Raw genomic sequence first — 19989 nt, forward strand, 5'->3', positions numbered from 1 at the left:
TCTTTCAAGAAGAGATTATTTTAAGAAGACGGACGGTCATAATGAAGCAGACAGACCATACTAAGCCCTGACAAGATGTGAAATCACTGCTGGTGGACAAGGAAAATGGTGTGGCCACTCTGGAAAGGCCACTCTGGTTTGGTAAACCCCAAGGTTTAAACAGCTAGCGTATGACCAAGCAAGTCCACTCCTAAACAGAGAAGCGAAAACTTGCATCCACACAGAGACGCACAAAACGTTCACGGCCAAGATTATTCCTGACGGCCGAAAAACGGCAACAGCGCAGCCGTCCCACAGCTGCGCAGCGGACAAGCAGAACGCGGCCTCTCCGCACAGCGGACTACCAGCTGGCCATGCAAAGAAGTGGGACCCGCGCCACACCGCGGGTGGGCCCCGAACACGTGCTGAGTGAGGGACGCCAGTGACAAAGGGCACCGTGTCGTATGGTTCCGTTTACAGGAAGAGCCCGGAACAGGCAAATCCACACAGATAGGAAACAGGTCAGTGGTTGCCTGGGGCTGGGGGCCCCGAGGGGTGTGACGAAAATGCGCTAGAATTCATATGCTCTAGAATCACGTATGGTTTTCCGTGTGTTTACATCCAGTGCGAGGCAGACAATGACCTGTGTGTGTCTTCTCGTGGGACTTGAGGACCCCAGAGGAAACGAAGCCACGTCCACAGAGCTTGCACTTGTAGGGCTTCTCCCCGGTGTGTGACCGCACGTGCTGCTTCAAGTGGCTGGACTTCTTAAAGCCTTTGTTGCAATAGTCACATCTATACACACAACACAGACCACGTTAATTCACAGCATGATCACAAATGCAACACCTGAGAAGGGAAGAAAAGCAAACACTCTTCACCAACAATCAGTAAACAATCAGGCATAACTGTTACAGAAACCAGGTATGCTCTCCAACATTTAAAACTCTGAAATACTAGCAAGAAAAACTTGTTAGATCAAATTCTGCTCAGACTGTACCCTTAAACATATTTTATTATTTCAAAGTTAGTAAAACCTATAGCAATCCTCCAGGAGAAATAAAATTTGACTAACTACAAACTATTCCTTTAAACATAACAGGGAATTTATTATGTGCTATTTTCTTTACCAAGTCATAAGACGCTGCGAACCCTTCTGCTGCATTAGGGTCAGAATCACCTCTGAGTCTAGACACTTGGAAATGTCAGTTCGTATATACCCTTTAGTTGACAAAATACTTTACCAAACAGATGTTACTAGAGCTATTTTGAATAATATATAAATATGTAGTGTTATTTTCCTCTCAGTTGCTATGAAATATATTAAAATTAAGGATGAAACAATTATAAATTTCAAAATTCCTATTCACATATTAAAAAATTTTTAAAAATTCTGAAAGCTTATTCCATTTTATTTCCCTATTTTTTCCATTTCCAGGTTTTAATCTGTGACAGGAAGGTACACAGAGCACACAGCTCGGCACACAGCAGCAAGTTCTTAATAAATGTTGAATGAACGAATGGGGAATGAATGAATGGCCAGAAGTCCAGGAACGCCCAAGCAGATGTCACAAAGGAATCACAAGAAAATATTATACTAATCTCACTTAAAAATACCGATGCAAAATCCCAAATTAAACATTATTCAACAAGTATGAATAATGGAATAAATGGAAGTGAATAAATGGAAGTGTGACTAAAGTATCAGGAGGTTATATATGAAACACACAAAGAGCCTTGGACAAAAAGGCACGCTATAAATCCAAGTTATCTCTGAAGACACGGTAACAGCGGCCTAGAGTGGGGACAGAAAGCTACAGCAGAGCAGTTCACGGGTACAGGCTGCTGCATCCAAACCCCACCCATGTCACTTACTAGCTGTAGAAGCTTTAGCAAGTGAGTCTCTTTTGTCTCAGATACTTTCTTTATAAAACGGGGGTGACCATAGACCCTGTTTCCCAGAGCTTTTGTGAAGCTGCAGGAACGGTGCAGGTGGGCGCTGGGCGCAGCAGGACGGGCTGCGGTCTGAGCGTGCGTACCCGGAGGAGCGCGCATACCCGGAGGAGCGCGCGTACCTGTAGGAGCGCCGGCTCTGCTCCTCGCTGTCCTCTAGGAACGGGGGACGTGGCGCCTGCAGCTCCAGCTCCTGCTGGGATGACTCCTGAATCAAACGACTTGCCTAAAACGTAGCAGAAGCACAGAGCGGACTGCTTGAACATCTATGAATGAATACAAACACCTAACAACTAAGGATAAGAACACTCATAAATGTGGATTTAAAAGGGAGAAACCCCAATTAGGTCGTTGCAATCATTTGGGCCAAATTAATAACAAAAATCATCTATACCAATTTTATTGAAGAAATACTTATTTTATTTTCCATTAACTTGCTTTAATATGAAGTTTTAACCAAGCATGAAACTGATCTTTCCATATTTTTTATGTATATTAACAGACTACTCTTTCATCTGCTCTACTCTTACTGAGAGTGAACAAAACGCCCTGCTTTCTTAAAATACTAAGTCCCCTCGCTTGTCACAAAATCACAGGGGGAGAAAGCATGTTCCCAGCCCAGGAGCAGCAGGCCTGGAGACAGCAGCCCCTTAACCCGACACTTTCCGGCCACAGGTGGTGCAGCCCAGGGACTGGGCAAAGATCTGCAGGAAACACCCATGTTCAGCGGACAGAGCGCAGGCTGACCTTCAGGACGTGGGGGACAGGCGCAGGAGGGGCCAGAACAGTGGAGAACCTGCCTGCGTGCATGCGTTTCCCCTGACTTCCGGGACCCGCCCCGAAAAGCCACGAGTGAGCGGGTGTGCAGTCTTGCTCAGAGGGCCGAGTGAAGGCAAGCCACAGAGAGGCATGCCCCCCACCACCCAGATTCAGCGCCTACTGTCAATTACGCAGCTTCGAGCTGGGAAAACATGCTCTGAAAATTTCACTGGAGGGTCCAGGTCCTCCACTTGGCAAAAGTTACCCACAGGGGCTTTTAAAGAGAGAAAACAAGGACTTCCCTGGTGGCGCAGTGGTTAAAAATTCTGCCTGCCAACGCAGGGGACACGGGTTCGAGCCCTGGTCCAGGAGGATCGCACATGCCGCGGAGCAACTAAGCCCCGTGCGCCACAACTACTGAGCCTGCGCCCTAGAGCCCGCGAGCCACAACTACTGAAGCCCGCGCGCCTAGAGCCCGTGCTCCGCAACAAGAGAAGCCACCGCAATGAGAAGCCCGCGCACCTCAACCAAGAGTAGCCCCCTCTCGCCGCAACCAGAGAAAGGCCACACGCAGCAACGAGGACCCAACGCAGCCCCCAAAAAATTTAAAAAGTAAATATTAAAAAAAAGAGAGAAAACAATTGATTTGCCAATCATTTTCACCACTACTGAAAGATTTCCAAAAATGGCAAAATCAATACCAAAACAAAAACTTAAATGCCTCCAACTTGAATAAGAGATGAAAATTTTAAATGATGCATTTAAATATGTATCTTTAGTATGTCAGCCTTCATTATATTTTCATTCTAACATGTTTCTTTTAAGATTCCACAAATTAAAATGCTTAGGTTTTCTCGCTAAAGCAACGTGATATCCTTCAGATGTTACTGAAGTCAGTTACACTCTCCTGACTTTCCTGACTTTTAACCAAAAAGGTAAAGCCACATCATGGGAATGGAATCTTAAAATGAAAATGTTTTAAGGGAATAGAAGCCCTATCTGATAAACATTGAGGTTTTCACAGGTGATGCAGCAATCTTAAAGTTGCAACAAGTTAGCATGCCCTCTTAAGTAAGCAAATTTTAAATAATTACAGTGAAGAATAAGATAGAATCTGCTCAATGATGAGACTTCTGCAATACTCACTACATTAATGGTATCAGAGCTAGGAACCGGAAGTAAGTTCTGCTGATGGAAGCTCGTGGACAGGGCTTGAGACTCCAGTGTGCTAGAATCTTGTAACTGTTGGACGGGTGGAAACTGAGTCTGTTGATTGTATGCATCAGTCACTGTAAAACCTGAAATAAATTAGAAGACATGAGTTCTACAAAAAATACTAAAGTTACACACACACACACACACAAAACCAAAAAAGGTTGGTTTTACAAATAAAGGTATTTAAAGGAACATGTCTACTTTCTGAACGGGCATCAGGATTATTAGTTTTTATCAGCAGGCTCTAAAGTGACCTGCTCACAGGCAAGAGGCTACGCTCAGCTCCCATCCTTGCAGGGCAGGCTGACACACCAGTCACAAATAAGTCCCAATTTCTACTCAATTACCTTTCTTTGGCTAGAAACCAGGCGTAGAATGGTCATTAAAGTCCCTTTCTGAAAAATCTGAACAGACTACAAAATAGCGTGTGCGTGCATGTGTACACACACACACACGCTACCCACGCAAGACGTTATCTGGTTCGATAACTGGTCACAAATTTCAGAAGAGCACTAAAACAAACACTCAAGGTTGCTGTGAAGTTAAACCCGACCAGGTGCAGCTCACTGGAGAGCCCGGGTGAGGCCCACCACTGGCCCTGTGACAGACCCGCCGGCTCGAAGGGCTGCGGCGGGGGGGCCTGCTGCTCGTCCTGGCCCACGTGCCCTTCCAGAGCGCGCTGCGGGACCACACGCCTGTCTGAAGACAAGAAGCACAGACGAGGGCGGGAAATTCGTAAACCCGGAAGCCGCTTCACAGCTACCAACCTGTCCAAAAGGATGCTTCGGTGAGTTTCCAAAAAGCAGCCTCCTTGTTTGGAAAAGACAGTAGGAAGACAATTCATACAGAGGGTACAAACTTACATATGTTGGGTTAAAAAGTACAAAACCCTGCTCACAGACCAAATACTTCTTGGGACGCCCATAAAGCAAACAGCAAGCTGACCGGCCAACCGTCTGTCAGGCCCGCAGGAGGCCGGAAGCCTGAGCCGACTCTGTCACTGAGCTCACCGTCCCCCCGGTGAGCCGGCATCTTTCTGCAGCGAGGCCTCCCCGCAGGAGGCAGCGCGCTGGCCGAGGGGCCTCAGCTCCCGCAGCCAGCAGCACCCAGCCCACGGCCTCACGCTGGCAAGTCCGGGAGCCGCGCACCAGGACACGCGTGATCACGCAGATGGGCGCTCAGTGAAAACCAAAGACTCTCTCGCGGTAGGCTCAGGGGTGAAAGTGCGTGACAAGCAGCGCGGATCGAAAGGTCCCATTTCTACCATTCTAAAGGCACCTCAGACTCTCTCACGCTCAGACACACAGCACAAACTGCGCTTTAAAAGGTCAGAGAGGAGAGGGCCAGCGGGGACTGGAGTACGAAGGGCTGCAAAACTCCTGAGAGTTAAAAGCCCTGAACCGCTCACCTTCATCTGCTTCCAAAGGCTGACCCGCCATCTGCTGGCCGAGCCCCGCCTCCACGCCGGCGGGCGGCCCCAGGTCCAGCACGGCCCCAGGGTGGTCGGCCACGGCCTCAGCGGTCGGCTGCAGCGCGGCGTTCTCAATCTCCACCTGCACCTGGGTGGGCACGTGCATGCCCTGCTGGTCCACGGCGCCGTCATCTATCGGGCAGGCCTGCTGGTGCTGCCGGAGCTGCTGGGCAAGCTCAAATCTTCAAAAAATGGACAACAGTCCGCAGCGTCAGCTGCTGTCAAACACCGCGGGCACGCGAGGTGCGATTTATTCAGTGACAGTTTTCATTTTAAACTGTTTCACTTTGAAGTCGCGGCAGCAATCCAGTTGAGAGTTAAACACTACAAATAATCTGAAAGAAAACCCACGTGCCCTTATCGCTAAGCGCTTTCACAGACTATAGGGGCCTGAAGGCAACAAGGATTTTTCAAAGTCTGAACGATACAAAAGGTGCCACATTTCAAAGCTCAACTCTCCCAATTCAAATTCTGAGATGAGCTGAGGTGTTCAAAACAAGAAGTGCACGAGATGAGGCAGCGCCTTGACAGGCTGCCTTCAGCGCTACACACACGCGCGGGAGAGACGGGACCCTCCTGCAGCCTGCCAGGCCGTGCGCGGCTCACTGGCCAGTGGGCCACAGGCTGCAGGACCTGGACCACGAGGCATGTGGCCGCGATGGTTTTCTGCAAGATCATTAGTCCTGTTAATATTACTTTTACGTGTACAAAACATACCCGGCATATTTTCATCAAGGCCAACAATTTCTCTTTCAAAGAGAAAAATGAACAATGAATTCAGTGAATGAATCAAAAAAACTGGGGAAAAAACAAACAAAAAAACCCCAGGTCAAACAATGATCTGATTAACAGGCTATGCAGTATCTCAGCCATGAAGGGGCTACTCCAGTCAGACTCACACAAGCTCTACCCCACGCTGGATGCCAGAATCACGTGAATCTGCCGATTCAGAATTCCATTCTGAGCTCCAAACAAAGTCTTTCCTCTTCATTTTCTGATATCAAAAACAGTCACTTCTCGACTACTTTTACTAAGGAGGGGGGTAACAAAAATGTACTGAAAAGCAGCAAAGGAAAGAACACGCACTGTCACACCTCCACCACAGGGTGACTGTACAGTGGTGCCATGGGTTCACGGGGTCCCCTCCGCCACCCCGAAGGAGAGGAAATGTGCCCTCTGTCATGACTGGTGGAGCCTTGTTTTCTGTTTGTTTGCCTGGGTGTTTTCACAACTCTTACTACAGAGACTTTTTATTTTTAATGTAAGTGTATATGGCATTTTAGGAATTCCCAAGACTTCAAACAAAGGGATCAAACGACTGGAGCTGCTGCCTGCTTGCAGGCAGGTTCAAAGTACACGCCATCTGTAAGATAAACCCCCAACTCTGCAATGACAGACCTACCCGTCCTTACGCTGCCACCTGAAAGTCACGCACACTCTCCCCTGGCGTAAGCGTGGCTCGCGTCCCTCAGCGGAACCCTGGACAAGCAGTGGCCAAGGCGACACTCCACCGACAGAGATGACCCGGCTGAAAGCAGCTGACCCTCTTCCCAGAAATCACACCACTGGCCTCTGAGCCTGTGAGCTGTACTCCCAACACTACCACAAAAGTACACTGTGAAGGCCGGGCGCCTTGCAGAGAGAGGCACTACTCACCATGCTCTGGGCAAGCCGTGACCACGCCCCACTTCTCTTAGCAGGGCACCGCTCTTAGGCGATCCTGCTACGGGGAGCAGGAGCACGCGCTCTGAGCGTCTCCGCCCCCATGAATTCCCCAGTTCCTGAATGCGTGTGAAGCACAGAACTTCCTCCATAAAATGCAGCCAAGGATAACTGGATATATAATTGGCAAGAGTCCCCCAACTGACACCACCAATCTCATATTCCCTAGATGGTCTCGAGAAGCACTTAAGCTCCTTGGCTACACGATCAACTGTGCCAAAATCGAGGACAGTCAATTCTGTCAAGTGTGCTTTGGCATCCAGAGGGATAAAACCAAAACACTATTTCTCAGAGTTACCTTATTCTAACAGTTGGGAGTTTTGTTCGGTAGGTAATACCTGGACAGAGACATCTGGGTTAAAATACGGCTCAAAGGTAAACACTCTAGGGCAGAAGGCTAATATTCTTTCCTGGTAAGCCTGGTAACTCTTGTTTTCAAAGTCTCCTAGGAGGTGGTCGTGGTCACCTTGTCCAGGCTTTCCGTTACAACACAGAATTCTGTGGCTTCACAGAAGCACCACTGAATAAGCTCCAGACACAGTCAGAAATGCATCTCTGTAAGGGCTCTTTGGGTCACCTCCGTTTACAGATGAGGCAGCCCTCTAAGCAAGCAGAAATCTAAGCTAGCTTTAATGATGTATTTACGTGTTAGCTAAAACATATTTTCTTTCTGTCAACAACCTACAATAATTACCATTCAGATAACACTAATGATACGCCTAGAGATCACAGAGTTGACCAAGATTTTCTTTTTTGAAATCTTCATTACCTCATTATAGTAGACACTGTCTATCTAGCATTTTATCTACTACTGATTATCAGTTTTAAGAGAGTTTAGAAAGCATTTAGGCCAACACTGACTACTTCAACACTACATTAAAAATACAAATGATGTGCTTTAGTCTATGGCTCTCAATAGGTCATTAAACACTGATACAGAAGTTTCTTTAGCTCATACACCTCCCGCTAGAAGTAATAATAAAGGAAACAAAGACAACTATTTCTTCAAAACGCTCCCCACCATCATCTGGGAATTATAAGGATTGTTAAAAAGTAACCATCAGAATTATACCTACCTATGGGTTTTCATGTGCTTTTTGCAATTTAGTGAGGTCTTAAATGTTTTCTGGCAATAGGGACACATATAGGGACGAAGGTCGTTATGGATGCCCATATGTCGCCGTAAGCTACCACCAGTAGTGAAAGCTCCATTACATATCAGACACTTGAAAGATTTAAGTCCAGTGTGCGTTCGGACGTGTGCTTTGAGCACTCCTGCAGAAACAAAGCCTCTTCCACACTGAGAACATTTAAAAGGCTTTTCACCTGTATGTGATCTAAAAAGAATAAAAATGGTAATGAATAAGCGTCTTACGCTTTCACACTGCTTTCTAATTTAGAACGCACTCTAGTAATTATCTCACTTGGCCACCCCTTTTCTGAGCTCAGCAGCAGAGACTCAGCTCTCACGTCCCCACAACGGGACCTGAGACTCAGCGCTCAGGTGACTCATCTGAAGTCCTGGGGCTCGCATACAACCGACACAAAACCAGACCCCACATCCTCTTCTACATTCTGTCCTCTTCTCATGACCCCTCACTGTCTCTCGTGATCAGGTTTCTATCAATACTTCCTTTTCACTGTTGCTAGCACCAAGAATTAACCTGATGAATACAGCCGAAAAACTGTGAAAGAGCATAATCCTAATGAAACAAACCAAATACTTCTCTGACATGTCCCAGAGATTGCAAATACTGAAATATAATAGGAGTGTAAATAAAATTCAGTGGCGGTTTGTGGGTAAAACATTTTGGTCAAGACACTGAAGAATGAAAATATCAATTATCAGTAAATATTCTGGGGTCAAAAGTGACATTTTAAATAACAAAAGCTAACACTACCATTCTTAGTATTTCCACAAGTCACCAGATCACTAAATCACTGTAACTATAAATTTCCATCTCTGAATCTACGTTACCTTACCTGATGTGTTGTTTAAGATGGCAAGATTTTTTATAGGCACGATGACAGTAAAAACACTTGTATGGTCTATCTGCTTCATTTACAAAATTATTATTAAAATAACTTTGAAAAAGCTGGTTTCTTGGAATGGGCTGGATAAGACCTACAAACCAAAAGAAAATCAGGAATAATTCACTGTCAATGCTACTAATAAATGTCAAACGGCATCTGCTTTACCCAGAAGATAAAAAATCCTGAGGAGCTAGAGTCCAATGTTGCGACTAATTGCTATTTTAATTGTGTTAGGAACTCGCTATTTAAAGAACACCTATCAGGAAACACTTATAGAGTTAATATAAGATAGATATTCTTTTCGACAGAAGGAACATTTATATTGTCACAATTACTTCTCTTTGTTCTAGAGCCAATTTTTCATGGATTTCTACATTTAACTTTCTATATGAGCATCTGTTGGCATGCAATTTATACAACTACATCAACATTTAGGTTAATCAGAGTTTTTAAGTCCCTTATTTGTTCAGTATGAAGACTGTACCCTAGGTACTATAACAAATTCAAGACAGAAATGATTCCAACATGATCTTTTGTTCTAAGAAAGTCAGGGTTTTCATAGAAATTTTATTAAAAGAAAATCTGTAAACAGCAAAATTACAACCTTAAATATTTCAGGCTTTACATACTTTCAATGAATAAAGAATGCCCTTACGTTGACCGTGTAATAAGTATGTCTTGATCAAGCAATTGAATTATTTATGAAATTCAGGACAAACATACATTTGAACCCTCTGAATTACTTAATGTTTACCTGGAACAACAAGAGGAAGACGTACACTGTCAGTTCTACCTGGGCTGTTCCTCCTCTCTCCCAGACAATGCAGCTATCAGCCAAGACTCTGGACTGGCCACACTCCCTGCTCCCTCGGCTGTGCCATTCACTTCCCTGCGATGATTACCAACAGGCACCTCCTCACACACTGTTGTCCAGACTGTCCCTAACAGTACGGGTTACGGCTCAATCCTGTCCCCTAAAACCTGCTTGTTCCTCCCAACTCTCCTAGTTGTACGTAAGGAACCCCATCCTCCTAGTCATGCAGGGGGCCAGGGATTTCAGACTCTTGGAGCCGCTCGTTACGTTTGTCATTTGCCAGTCCTGGAGATCCCACTTCTCCAGTGTTCTTAAACTTGTTTCCTCGTTTCTATTTCCACTGCCACCATTCTCGAACAACGGGGGGAAAGACGGCAAAGCTGGAGAGGATTCGACATAGAAATAGAAATTGCTTCACTCGCATGTGAGACGTAACTGAACGGACCCGCACCTCCCGATGCTGCATGAGAAGCTCATTTACTTTTCAAAGAGAATTCACAACCTCCCTTGTGGGACTTCCCTGGCGGTCCAGTGGTTAAGACTCTGCCCTCCCAAGGCAGGGGGCACAAGTTCGATCCTGGTTGGGGAGCTAAGATCCCACATGCTGTGTGACACGGCCAAAAAATAAAAAAATTTTAAAAAATAACAGAACCTCCCTTGTGATGTGTGTACAATCCACAGGGCACACACTCGAAGAGCTGCCAAACCTTCTCCCATTTCACAAGGATTCAGGACTGGGGAGCTGCGTGGGGACCACGCAAAGACCTCCCCTCCGGGCAGCTCCAGCATCGCTCTACCCTTCACGGCATCGGCCTGCTTTTTCCCAACAACTCCTCTCTCGCGCTCAAGAAGAGAAAACTTCAGTCCTCCAGTCCCCCCCACCACCTTCCCCAGGACACACGTGCTAAGTCTGCTGTAGACAGGCTGACACGCCTGGTGCTCAGAGGCAAGATGGCCGTACAAGGGCCGATTCCCGAACCCAGACGCACGTTCACTCTTCTGCGTGGTTCTGTGTCAGACACGCACCTAGACCAGCCTCCTGAACGTTCTGCTCTGCCTTCTCGTATCACCAACAGAAGAAGGTCCCTGCCACAGTGAGCTGGGACCCTAATGGCAATCTGCTCAACCGCCTCCCGTGGTCTGCCACCGAGGACGGGGCCACTGCGACCACCTGGCTCGGCCTCCTGGCACGGGTCCCCACCTCCCTCCACACCCGCCGCCAGCTCCTACCCAGGCAGCTTCATGCTGTGATCCTTAACGAGCCTCACTTTCCCACCTCCACACGCTGACTCATTTCTGTCCCAGCACTTGTCGCTGCTGGTTCTCTTTTCTCTTTCCCCACTCCCTGGGCTAGAGCTTCTGGAGCCTGGGGCCTGCCCCATGGTCACGGATGTAGCCCTGAGCCAAAGAGCACTGGCCAAGTAGGACACGTAGATATGATCAAATATATTAATGATCCTGTTCTCAGTGTTTACAAAATCAGAGAAAGAAGGGAAGGAAAGAAGCACGCACAAATTCCAACCAAGATCGTTGATTCACGGTCTGACCGTCAACCTTTATTGGACATCTACTTTCAGGGAATCATGTTAGATTCTATGAAGAGAACAGAAAACTCAAGTGAGTATTTTCCAAACTGGCAGCCAAAAAGGGTGGCGCCTCTGGTCACTGCGAAGCTTGTGAAACTGTGAACCTCAAATGCTCTGCAAGGAAGGTCCACAGGCAACACATAATAGCAACTGTTAGGCACAGTTCCCCGGTATCTTATGCAAACAGGTTCAGTAACTATTAGCATAAAGTACCACTTAATTAAAACTGTAAGCTCCAAGTAATATCTGATAAGCCATTTTCTTGTTCATTGCTGAACTTAACGGAATGAGTGATTTCTAAGAAAAACACCAATAAAAAAATTTAAAACTCTCCTCCCACAATTAAAATGAACTGTACAAATATACAAACGTGAGAAATTAATTTTATAGACTTCATCAGACAAGATATACATTAAAAAGCAACACAGGAAAGTGAAATAATTTTAAGCAATTAGTTATATAAATTATTTATATAAATTGTATAAATTCGTGAAAGTAGGTAAAGTAAATGAAATTCACAAGGTAATTTTTAAAAAGTAAAAAGCCCTCCTATAGTTGTCTTGTATCTGTTTCATAGGGAAAAAAATAAGATATTCACAAATAAGAAAACAAAGTATTGCTTTTGCCATTTCCCACATCAAAAAAAAAAAAAAAAAAGCCATATTGGGTGCTGGGGGCAGGGCTGTGCAGGGGTTCACTGCCTCCCAGTCAGACCTGAGGTTAGTTAGCAAAGCGGGGTTCCAGGTGAGCACCTCCTTAGCCTGCAGTGCAGACACAAAGCTTGTCAGACGGCAGAGCCGGGCTGCACCCCTAAGGCTCCAGGCTGCACCCGATTTAGCACCTTCAGAGAGCTCCCCACCCGTCTGCCACAACAGGCCCTGACTTCCAGCCTGCACTGAAGCAGCCTGACGCCAGAATCTACCAGGAGACTTCAGACTGGCTGTCCGTGCCAGGCCTTGAAGCTGTGAGCCCTGTAAGGCCCACAGACGTCCTTCCTCTCCAAGTCACCCCCATTCTGGTGCAGGGTCCCCCCTCCAGCCCCACTGTTCTTCCAGCTCTTTCTCCTGTGGCTTCTGGAACCTACGTTCCACAGCAAACAAGTTCTCCATCATAAACAGGTCCCATAAACAGAATGTTTAGTTACTCCTTTCTTTTCCGAAACAGTAGGTTTGTGGTTGAACGGCTTGCCTTGAAGCTCTGGCTCCTAAGGACCATTCTGAATCTGAGGCGCTCTAGCCTCCTGTCCCGGCCCATCTCTGTCTCCCAGTCTGTCTTCGCTTCCTCCCCAGTCCCACCTGCCCTCCACGAACCGAATCCCTTTATCCAATCCCTTGCCAATACGCTCTTGTGCAAGTCCTCTGGCCCTTTCTCAAATAATTCACAAGATCATAAAAAGAAAAACAAAAGAACGTGCCCAGTAACACCCCTCAGAGACAACCATAATGAACGGTTTAGTATCCGCTCTAAAAAAAGAGTTTGTAATGTGAAAACATAAGTGGGATCAACCATACACACTGTTCTGGAACTATCTGTTCATACTTCATACATATACTTAACTCTCCAAGTCATTACATATGACATCATTCCCATCACCCTTTGGATGCTGGCAAGGAATTCCACTGTACCAGTGTACCCAGTTCCCTTAATGCACTTCTGGCGGACATTCTGCCTGTTTCTAACTGTACACTACTGCAGGGCTGCAATAAACAATCTAGTATATACAACTGTTACCTTAGTGTCTCCCCGCCAGACACGGAATTACAGTCTCTGGGCAGCATCCAGGCATATTTATTTTTAAACAGAACCCCAGATGATTCTGAGATCTTTGGGGGTGAGGGTAGGGGTCCCACCTTGAGCTCCTCCGAAAGTGAAATAACAGGCTTCATCTTTCCGATGCTTTATTTTTCACGTCTAATAATTTTACAAAGTTCTGTTTAAAAGCTAGGCTAATTATAAGGTCGTAATCTTTGAAGAAAAAAATTAAAGGTGAATTAAACATACATAAAACCCCTAAGGTCTTGGCCTCATTATGTCATTTCTACTAGACCATCAGTCCCTTTATATATATATATATATATATATATATATATGTGTGTGTATTTTATTTTAAGGAAACTACTAATCTTAAAGAAAGGCATGGATAAATTTCAGCTAATATGCCTCAAAAACAAACTAGATATGTCCTTAAAACTTCCTAAAATTCCTTCTATACTAACAGAAGAAAAAGCTTTATCTTGTTATGGTGCTTGGGGAAAATACAACTTAGTCTTACAAGAGCTACCATAAACCACAAAAGAACAAAATGATGACAAACATAACACATATTATATATCACACATAACATATAAAATAAATTTGGTATACTAGGTTAGACAAATATGTGAAAGAAAAAGCAAGATAAATGCACTAATATCAATATGATTAAAACATGAATATAAACTTGGAAGATCAATCATTACAGCGCTGAGGTTTAAAATAATAGATAACCAGGGACTTCCCTGGTGGCGCAGTGGTCAAGGCTCTGCGCTCCCAACGCAGGGAGCCCGGGGTTCAGTCCCTGGTCAGGGAACTAGATCCTGCATGCCGCAACTAAGAGTTTGCATGCTGCAACTAAGGAGCTGGCGAGCTGCAACTAAGGAGCCCATGAGCCACAGCTAAGGAGCCCGCCTGCTGCAACTAAGACCCGGTGCAACCAAATAAGTAAGTAAATAATTAACTAATTAATTAATTAAAAACAAAACAAAAGCCCACTTTTAATTTAAAATAAATAAATTAAAAAAATAATAGATAACCAAAGCCTGGCTCACTTCGAAGAAGATATTTTCCAAACATCTATGCTCCGCAAAAATGGTGGCAGCATACACCATTACACACACTCACACATATGCACAGTCATATATAGAAAACACAGTGATTTCTTTTTTAAAAACATAGATATGTCATATACACATATGATTTGAAAATCCAGAAGCAGCTACAGATCAAAATATTACGATCACCCTGACTCCAATACTTCCCCAGTCTGCACACTGTTTTATTTAAACTTAGTTCTTGAATTTAGAAGAGAAAGCATTTAGAGTACAGTATACTGCATGTCTAGTGAAAACAGCCGCAAGTGCAATGAACTACTACACGGTATCCGTGTTCAGTAAAGACTAGTGGTGCTTGATGCCAAGATCCAGTGGCCACCTGGGCCCCTGGCGGCTCCTCCACACTCCTGCGCCGGGGGGCGCAAGGCTGACGGGTGTGGGAGGAAGTGAACTTTACTGACCACACCCTGACCCAGACGTCTGAAGACCCAGGTTCTAGTTCTACCATGAGCTCTAGTTGCAGAACCTAAAAGCAATGTTAGAACCCTCTCTAGGGCCCACTTTTTACATGTAAAAATGAAGAGTGAGGAATGTAGGCAAGTTTGGGAAAGACTATTTTTAAGTTCCCACGCAGCTCTGGAAGTTTTTAGAATTGCACAACTATACGGGACTATTCCATCCAACAATGCTCCCTTAATACGCAGAGATTAAGTTACTTGCTGTAGTATTTTCTGATGCATTCTAATACTTTCCTAAGTGACAGTAATTAGTGTAAAAGGTACTGAGCTTCAAGTAACCAGACTGGACTGGAACATCTCATCTCCCAGTTAAGTCAAATAATTGTAACCAATCTATGCTAAACCCTCTCTGGCATGTTTTTATCAAGATCTGTCCCCCAAACATAATTACAGTCACATTTTTTCTACATAGCCCCCAAGGAGCTCAGATTCTGAGAGAAGAGACAGACACAAATACAAATAACGACGAAGTGTAAAATAAATATTTAAATATTTTACATTTTACAATGTGAAGCCAGCTCTATGAATCACTTCCCCTATGTGTCCCACTCAGCCTAGAATGAAGGAGAATTCTGCTTCCACTAATTTAGTCTAAGATACAGGTGTCTGTGAAGCTAAAAGCACAACGTTCTCCATTTTAACCTCGGAAAGAGTCTGGAGAATCAGGGCTCCAGTTCAACTCAACTAAGGATTTGTAAACTTAAGGGCAAGAAACCCACAGGCGTGTAACCTGAGTCATGGCAACCTGAAAAAACTGGTAATTTGAGGGTTACCCTCAAGCATGAAGGATAATTCTAGGGCTGCTAAATAAGTTTTTAGTCTGTCCTAACTTTTAGAGATTTTTTTGCATTTCAAGAATAACACAAATCACTGAAAACCTAAAGACATTAAGTGAAATTGGTCTGTTGTTCTGTTTTGTGAGCTGCCACAACTGCACAAGGACATCAAAGTGTTCTAACCTACCATGGGAGTTCCGATCAGTGTCTATACCCTAAACAATTAAACACCCTAAGAATCACAGCTCCTAGGAAGCTTAGCAGAAATCATGCGTAAAATCACTGCAGGCTGGTATTTGGGGAGTATGCTCTTAAACTTGTTGTCTTTGGGGGTTTGCCCGTTTCTTCTAGAGTTAAGTCTGGTAAGTAAATTATTCTAGAAAAAATCCATTTCATCTAAATTTCCAAGTGTATGAGCAAAAAGTTGTAGAGTATCTGCAAACAATTTTTATCTCATCTGTATCTATGCTTACAGCTTGACTCTCATTCCTAATATTACAGATATTTTCTCGGTCTTTAGTTTACTAGAGACGTGTCAAGCTATCTATTTTACTGTTAACTTTTTAAAAATTGTAAAATTATGTTCACTAGAATTTTGTCTTCTATCTTAAATTATTATACTTATTAATTACTTTTTGCTACTTGCTTTTTTATTTTTCTACCTTTTTGAGTTATATATTTTATTTATTTTCATTCTTATTTTTTAGTAAGAAATACTTCTTAAAAGCTGTTATCAGTCTTTTCTGATAATAGCTTTGGTCCATCCAACTGTTTATAAAAATGTTCCCATTTCTAGGACGTAATTGCAGTTTTGAGTCTTATTTTTCCATATAATGAAACTTCAGATAGCTATTTTCTATTAATTTATGTTTTCACTGAACTGTAATCAAAGACTGTATTCTTCACAGTACCTATTTTTGAAAATCTGAAATTTCTCTATACCCTCGAATGTGATCAACTTCTATTTCATGCATATTTAAAAGAGTGTGTACTTTGGAGTACAAGGCTTTAAAGCCATTCAATCACCCTTTTTATATGTGTGCTTCAAACCCTCCTCAGTCTCGCTGTGTTTACACCAATCTAATTGAGGGTCTCTCACTATGGTTCAGAATTTGAATATTTCTCCTTTCTTCTGTGTTTGGTTTATATATTTTGATGCTATGCTCCTAGATACATAAAAGCTCATGACTACTGATCACCTTATTAGGGGACTACAGCTGACATTAGTCTACAGTATCTCTCTTTTTTACCATTTAAGCTTTATTTACATTAAATTATGTTTTGTTTGATATTAATTTCGTTCACAGACTAGATTATCTCGCCTAAGACGATGAAATACAGGAGAACTGCATAAAAATGTAAATTCTTACACAGAACTTAATGAGTTTCCTTTAATCTTGTTTTAGGACCTACAAAAATCATTTTTCTGAAGATTCTCATAAACAGTGTTTTCTTTTTAGTTAGCTAACAAAATCATAATTTACCTTGATCATAACAACACCAAGCCTAAAAAGAACTTGAAAGCTGGCAGATTTACCTTTTAATCCCAAGGTTAAAGCAGCCCAGATAATGATCTGTTACACAGCACGCGGGGCTTCTAATATGTAAGTGACACAGCATACTGTGTGCCCCACTCAGGACACCCGCCCACCCCACAGGTCCACTGAGGTACAGTCTTCCTCGGTGAGGACTCACATGTGAACATCTTCGCTTACACAGCACTTCCCCCTTGCCGAGAACGTAATCTGAGCAGCAGCTGAGCCAGAACTAGGATCTTAATTTAACTGTGAAACTTGCTGGCCCATAAAGCAAAACAATGCTTAACAACAACTCCACTGGCGCCACACATACAACTATCTCACTATGCAGACCATAATGTTCACACACCCTTCGCAAAGTACCGAGGGAGGACAATCTTACCTACGTCTGTTATGAGGATCGGCTCCTGCAAAGGAATGTCGGGGACTGGAACGTTCGCCTTGCCAACACGAACCTTTGCAGGTTTACGCTGGTGCCTCATCTTTCTTAACTCCGTGTGTTTAAAGTGAGAAGCAATGTGAGTCTTCCTGTGGCCTGAGGTTCGAAATTTCTTGTCACAGTGAGGACAAGCAAAAGGTCTGACTCCTGATAAAAAACAAAATAGACTGTAAAAGTATTCCAAAGAAATACATCTCAGTTAACGCCAACATAAAATTCTAGTCTTTTAATACTGATCTGAATTCTCAGTTTGTTGTTTCATGCCATATGTTTATAACTTCATGGACATTATAAATTAACAGTTATTTTCCCTTGCTTGCATACAGTGCACATTACAGATGTTAAGGCAGGTAGTAAGAGCATTTTAAGTAAAAAAAAAAGAGCATTTACTATTTTCAGGAGAAAGCCTAAAATTGTAAAACGGATGTTCAAACAACTAGTAGTCCTTAAGACACTAACGTGAGTAAGGCTGCTCTCCTCTCTGAAATCATCCTGTCTGTAACTGGAATAACGACGGGGCCCCAGGCTTGCTGCCGGGATTCTATACACTTGTGTTTGAATAGCACTTAGCGGTGCCCAGCATTTGGTAAACGAGCAGTAAATGGTGGTTGTTTGACTGTAAATAATAATGTCACTGCTGCTGCTGATGACAGTAATAACATCCTCTTAACAATCCTCTGCTATGACTTCCCTTTTCTGAAGGAAACTTCCTATTCTTACAATTTTATTGGCAAATGAAAATGCAGATTCCGAAGAAAGGCATATATCAAAACAGTCTCATTTCCGCTTTTTCAAATACTCATCCACATGCTCAGCTCAGCCCAGGAGCCTCAAAGGGTTAGGAGAAGTTACTGCTAATGGGTGCAGGGTTTCTTTTGGGGGTGATAAAAATGTTCGAAAATTAGATACTGGCATGGGTTGCACAATTCTGAACTGCACACTTTGAAAGAGTGAATTTTATGATTTGTGAATCATATCTCAATAAAACTGCTATAAACAGAACTGGAGTCTGAATATGAAAGTTCTTGTGCCTTAATACTGATGACAAAACATCTGAAAGGTAGAGTAGGTATTGATATTAAGGTCTCAGCACAGACACTCCCAGCCTGAAGTGTGCCAGCTAAAACCCAGAGGCCCCACGGGGGCGATGCCGGCCTCCTCCTCGGGAAAGCCCTCCCGGGCTGCATCTGAATCCCGTCACCCACAGCGGTCTCCCTCCTCACTCCCTGCACTCCTGCCCTCACTCGTAAGTGGTACAGTTTAATGCTCCCTCTTTAGGCCATCGGCTCCATGAGGACCAAGGTCACGTGGGTTTTGTTCAACAGCGTGTACCGTGTGCCCAGCCCATAAAAGGTCACTGTCACACTCATTAAAATGAAGAGCAACGAGTGCTCCACAGGCTCAGCCATGACCGCAGACCCCGCTGTGAACCACCTGCGGCGGGAGGGCCCCCCGTACCTGTGTGCAGGCGAATGTGCACCTTGAGGCTTCCCGAGGTGGAGAAGCTCTTCATGCAGCACTGGCACTTGAACGCCTTGATGCCCGTGTGCGTTTTGACGTGGGCCGTCAGCGTGCTCTTCACGGCGAAGGCCCGGAAGCACTGTGGGCACTTGAAGGGCTTCTCGTGGGTGTGGATGCGGATGTGGCGCACCAGGTCGCTGGGCTTGCGGAACTCCTTGGTGCAGTAGGGACACACGTGCCATCGCACACCGTTCTCCTCGCGGATCGACCCTGGAGGAAGATTACAACAAGAACGGTCCAGCTTGGCCTCGAAACCGCATTACACCAAATATTAATGTCCTTCTAGGCTTCAATTTAGACAGCACACCATACCTATAAAAAGCTATAGACCTTTTGCCATAGCAGAGGATATATGATCAACTGTGGAAAAAGCTGAAATTTCCATAATAACTGAAATGACTGATGACTATGATTGAATCTTGCAGAAAATCCTAACAGTCCCATATGAACACAAATCATAGCCTAAGAGAGACAAGAACGCTAACTAGACAGGTACTATGATATAAATCAAGAATTAGTAGGGCAGACTTAGTCTGCTATAAGTGTAAGTAACAGTAGGTGTGATCAAATGACTCCAAAATTAACTCAAAGAACATGAAAAGAAGGAATGAAGTTACAATAAGTATTGTCTGAGCTGATCTGTCATCACTAATTTAAAAATGCAAATAAAAATAATGAGGAAATGGTAAATTCTTATGCTATAGAAAGGAACTGATAGTTAAAACAAAGAAATAGCATATTTGATCATGAATGAGTTCATGATTTATGATCAAATATAGATTCTTTTGCAACACTAAATATTGCGTTTGGCCAAAAAGTGCCTTTGGTTTTTAAGTAAAAACAAAAGATGCATT

At 44.0% G+C, this 19989-nt stretch overlaps 1 protein-coding gene across 5 annotated transcripts in view; it reads right to left on the reverse strand.

Moving 5' to 3' along the window:
• ZNF236 (zinc finger protein 236) overlaps positions 1–19989 on the reverse strand; it is a 96519-nt gene that overhangs the window by 32832 nt on the left and 43698 nt on the right. For all 5 annotated transcript variants that reach the window (XM_061169368.1, XM_061169371.1, XM_061169369.1 and 2 more), the window contains exons 10-17: positions 19073–19345; positions 17558–17761; positions 9083–9224; positions 8176–8436; positions 5315–5559; positions 3838–3989; positions 2055–2158; positions 623–774 (exon numbers count right to left, since the gene is read on the reverse strand). In XM_061169368.1, the coding sequence (XP_061025351.1) occupies positions 623–774; positions 2055–2158; positions 3838–3989; positions 5315–5559; positions 8176–8436; positions 9083–9224; positions 17558–17761; positions 19073–19345 (1533 nt within the window). The remainder of the gene's footprint in view (positions 1–622; positions 775–2054; positions 2159–3837; positions 3990–5314; positions 5560–8175; positions 8437–9082; positions 9225–17557; positions 17762–19072; positions 19346–19989) is intronic.

The sequence above is a fragment of the Eubalaena glacialis genome, chromosome 15 (assembly GCF_028564815.1).
Source record: "Eubalaena glacialis isolate mEubGla1 chromosome 15, mEubGla1.1.hap2.+ XY, whole genome shotgun sequence".
NCBI classification, from domain to species: domain Eukaryota; kingdom Metazoa; phylum Chordata; class Mammalia; order Artiodactyla; family Balaenidae; genus Eubalaena; species Eubalaena glacialis.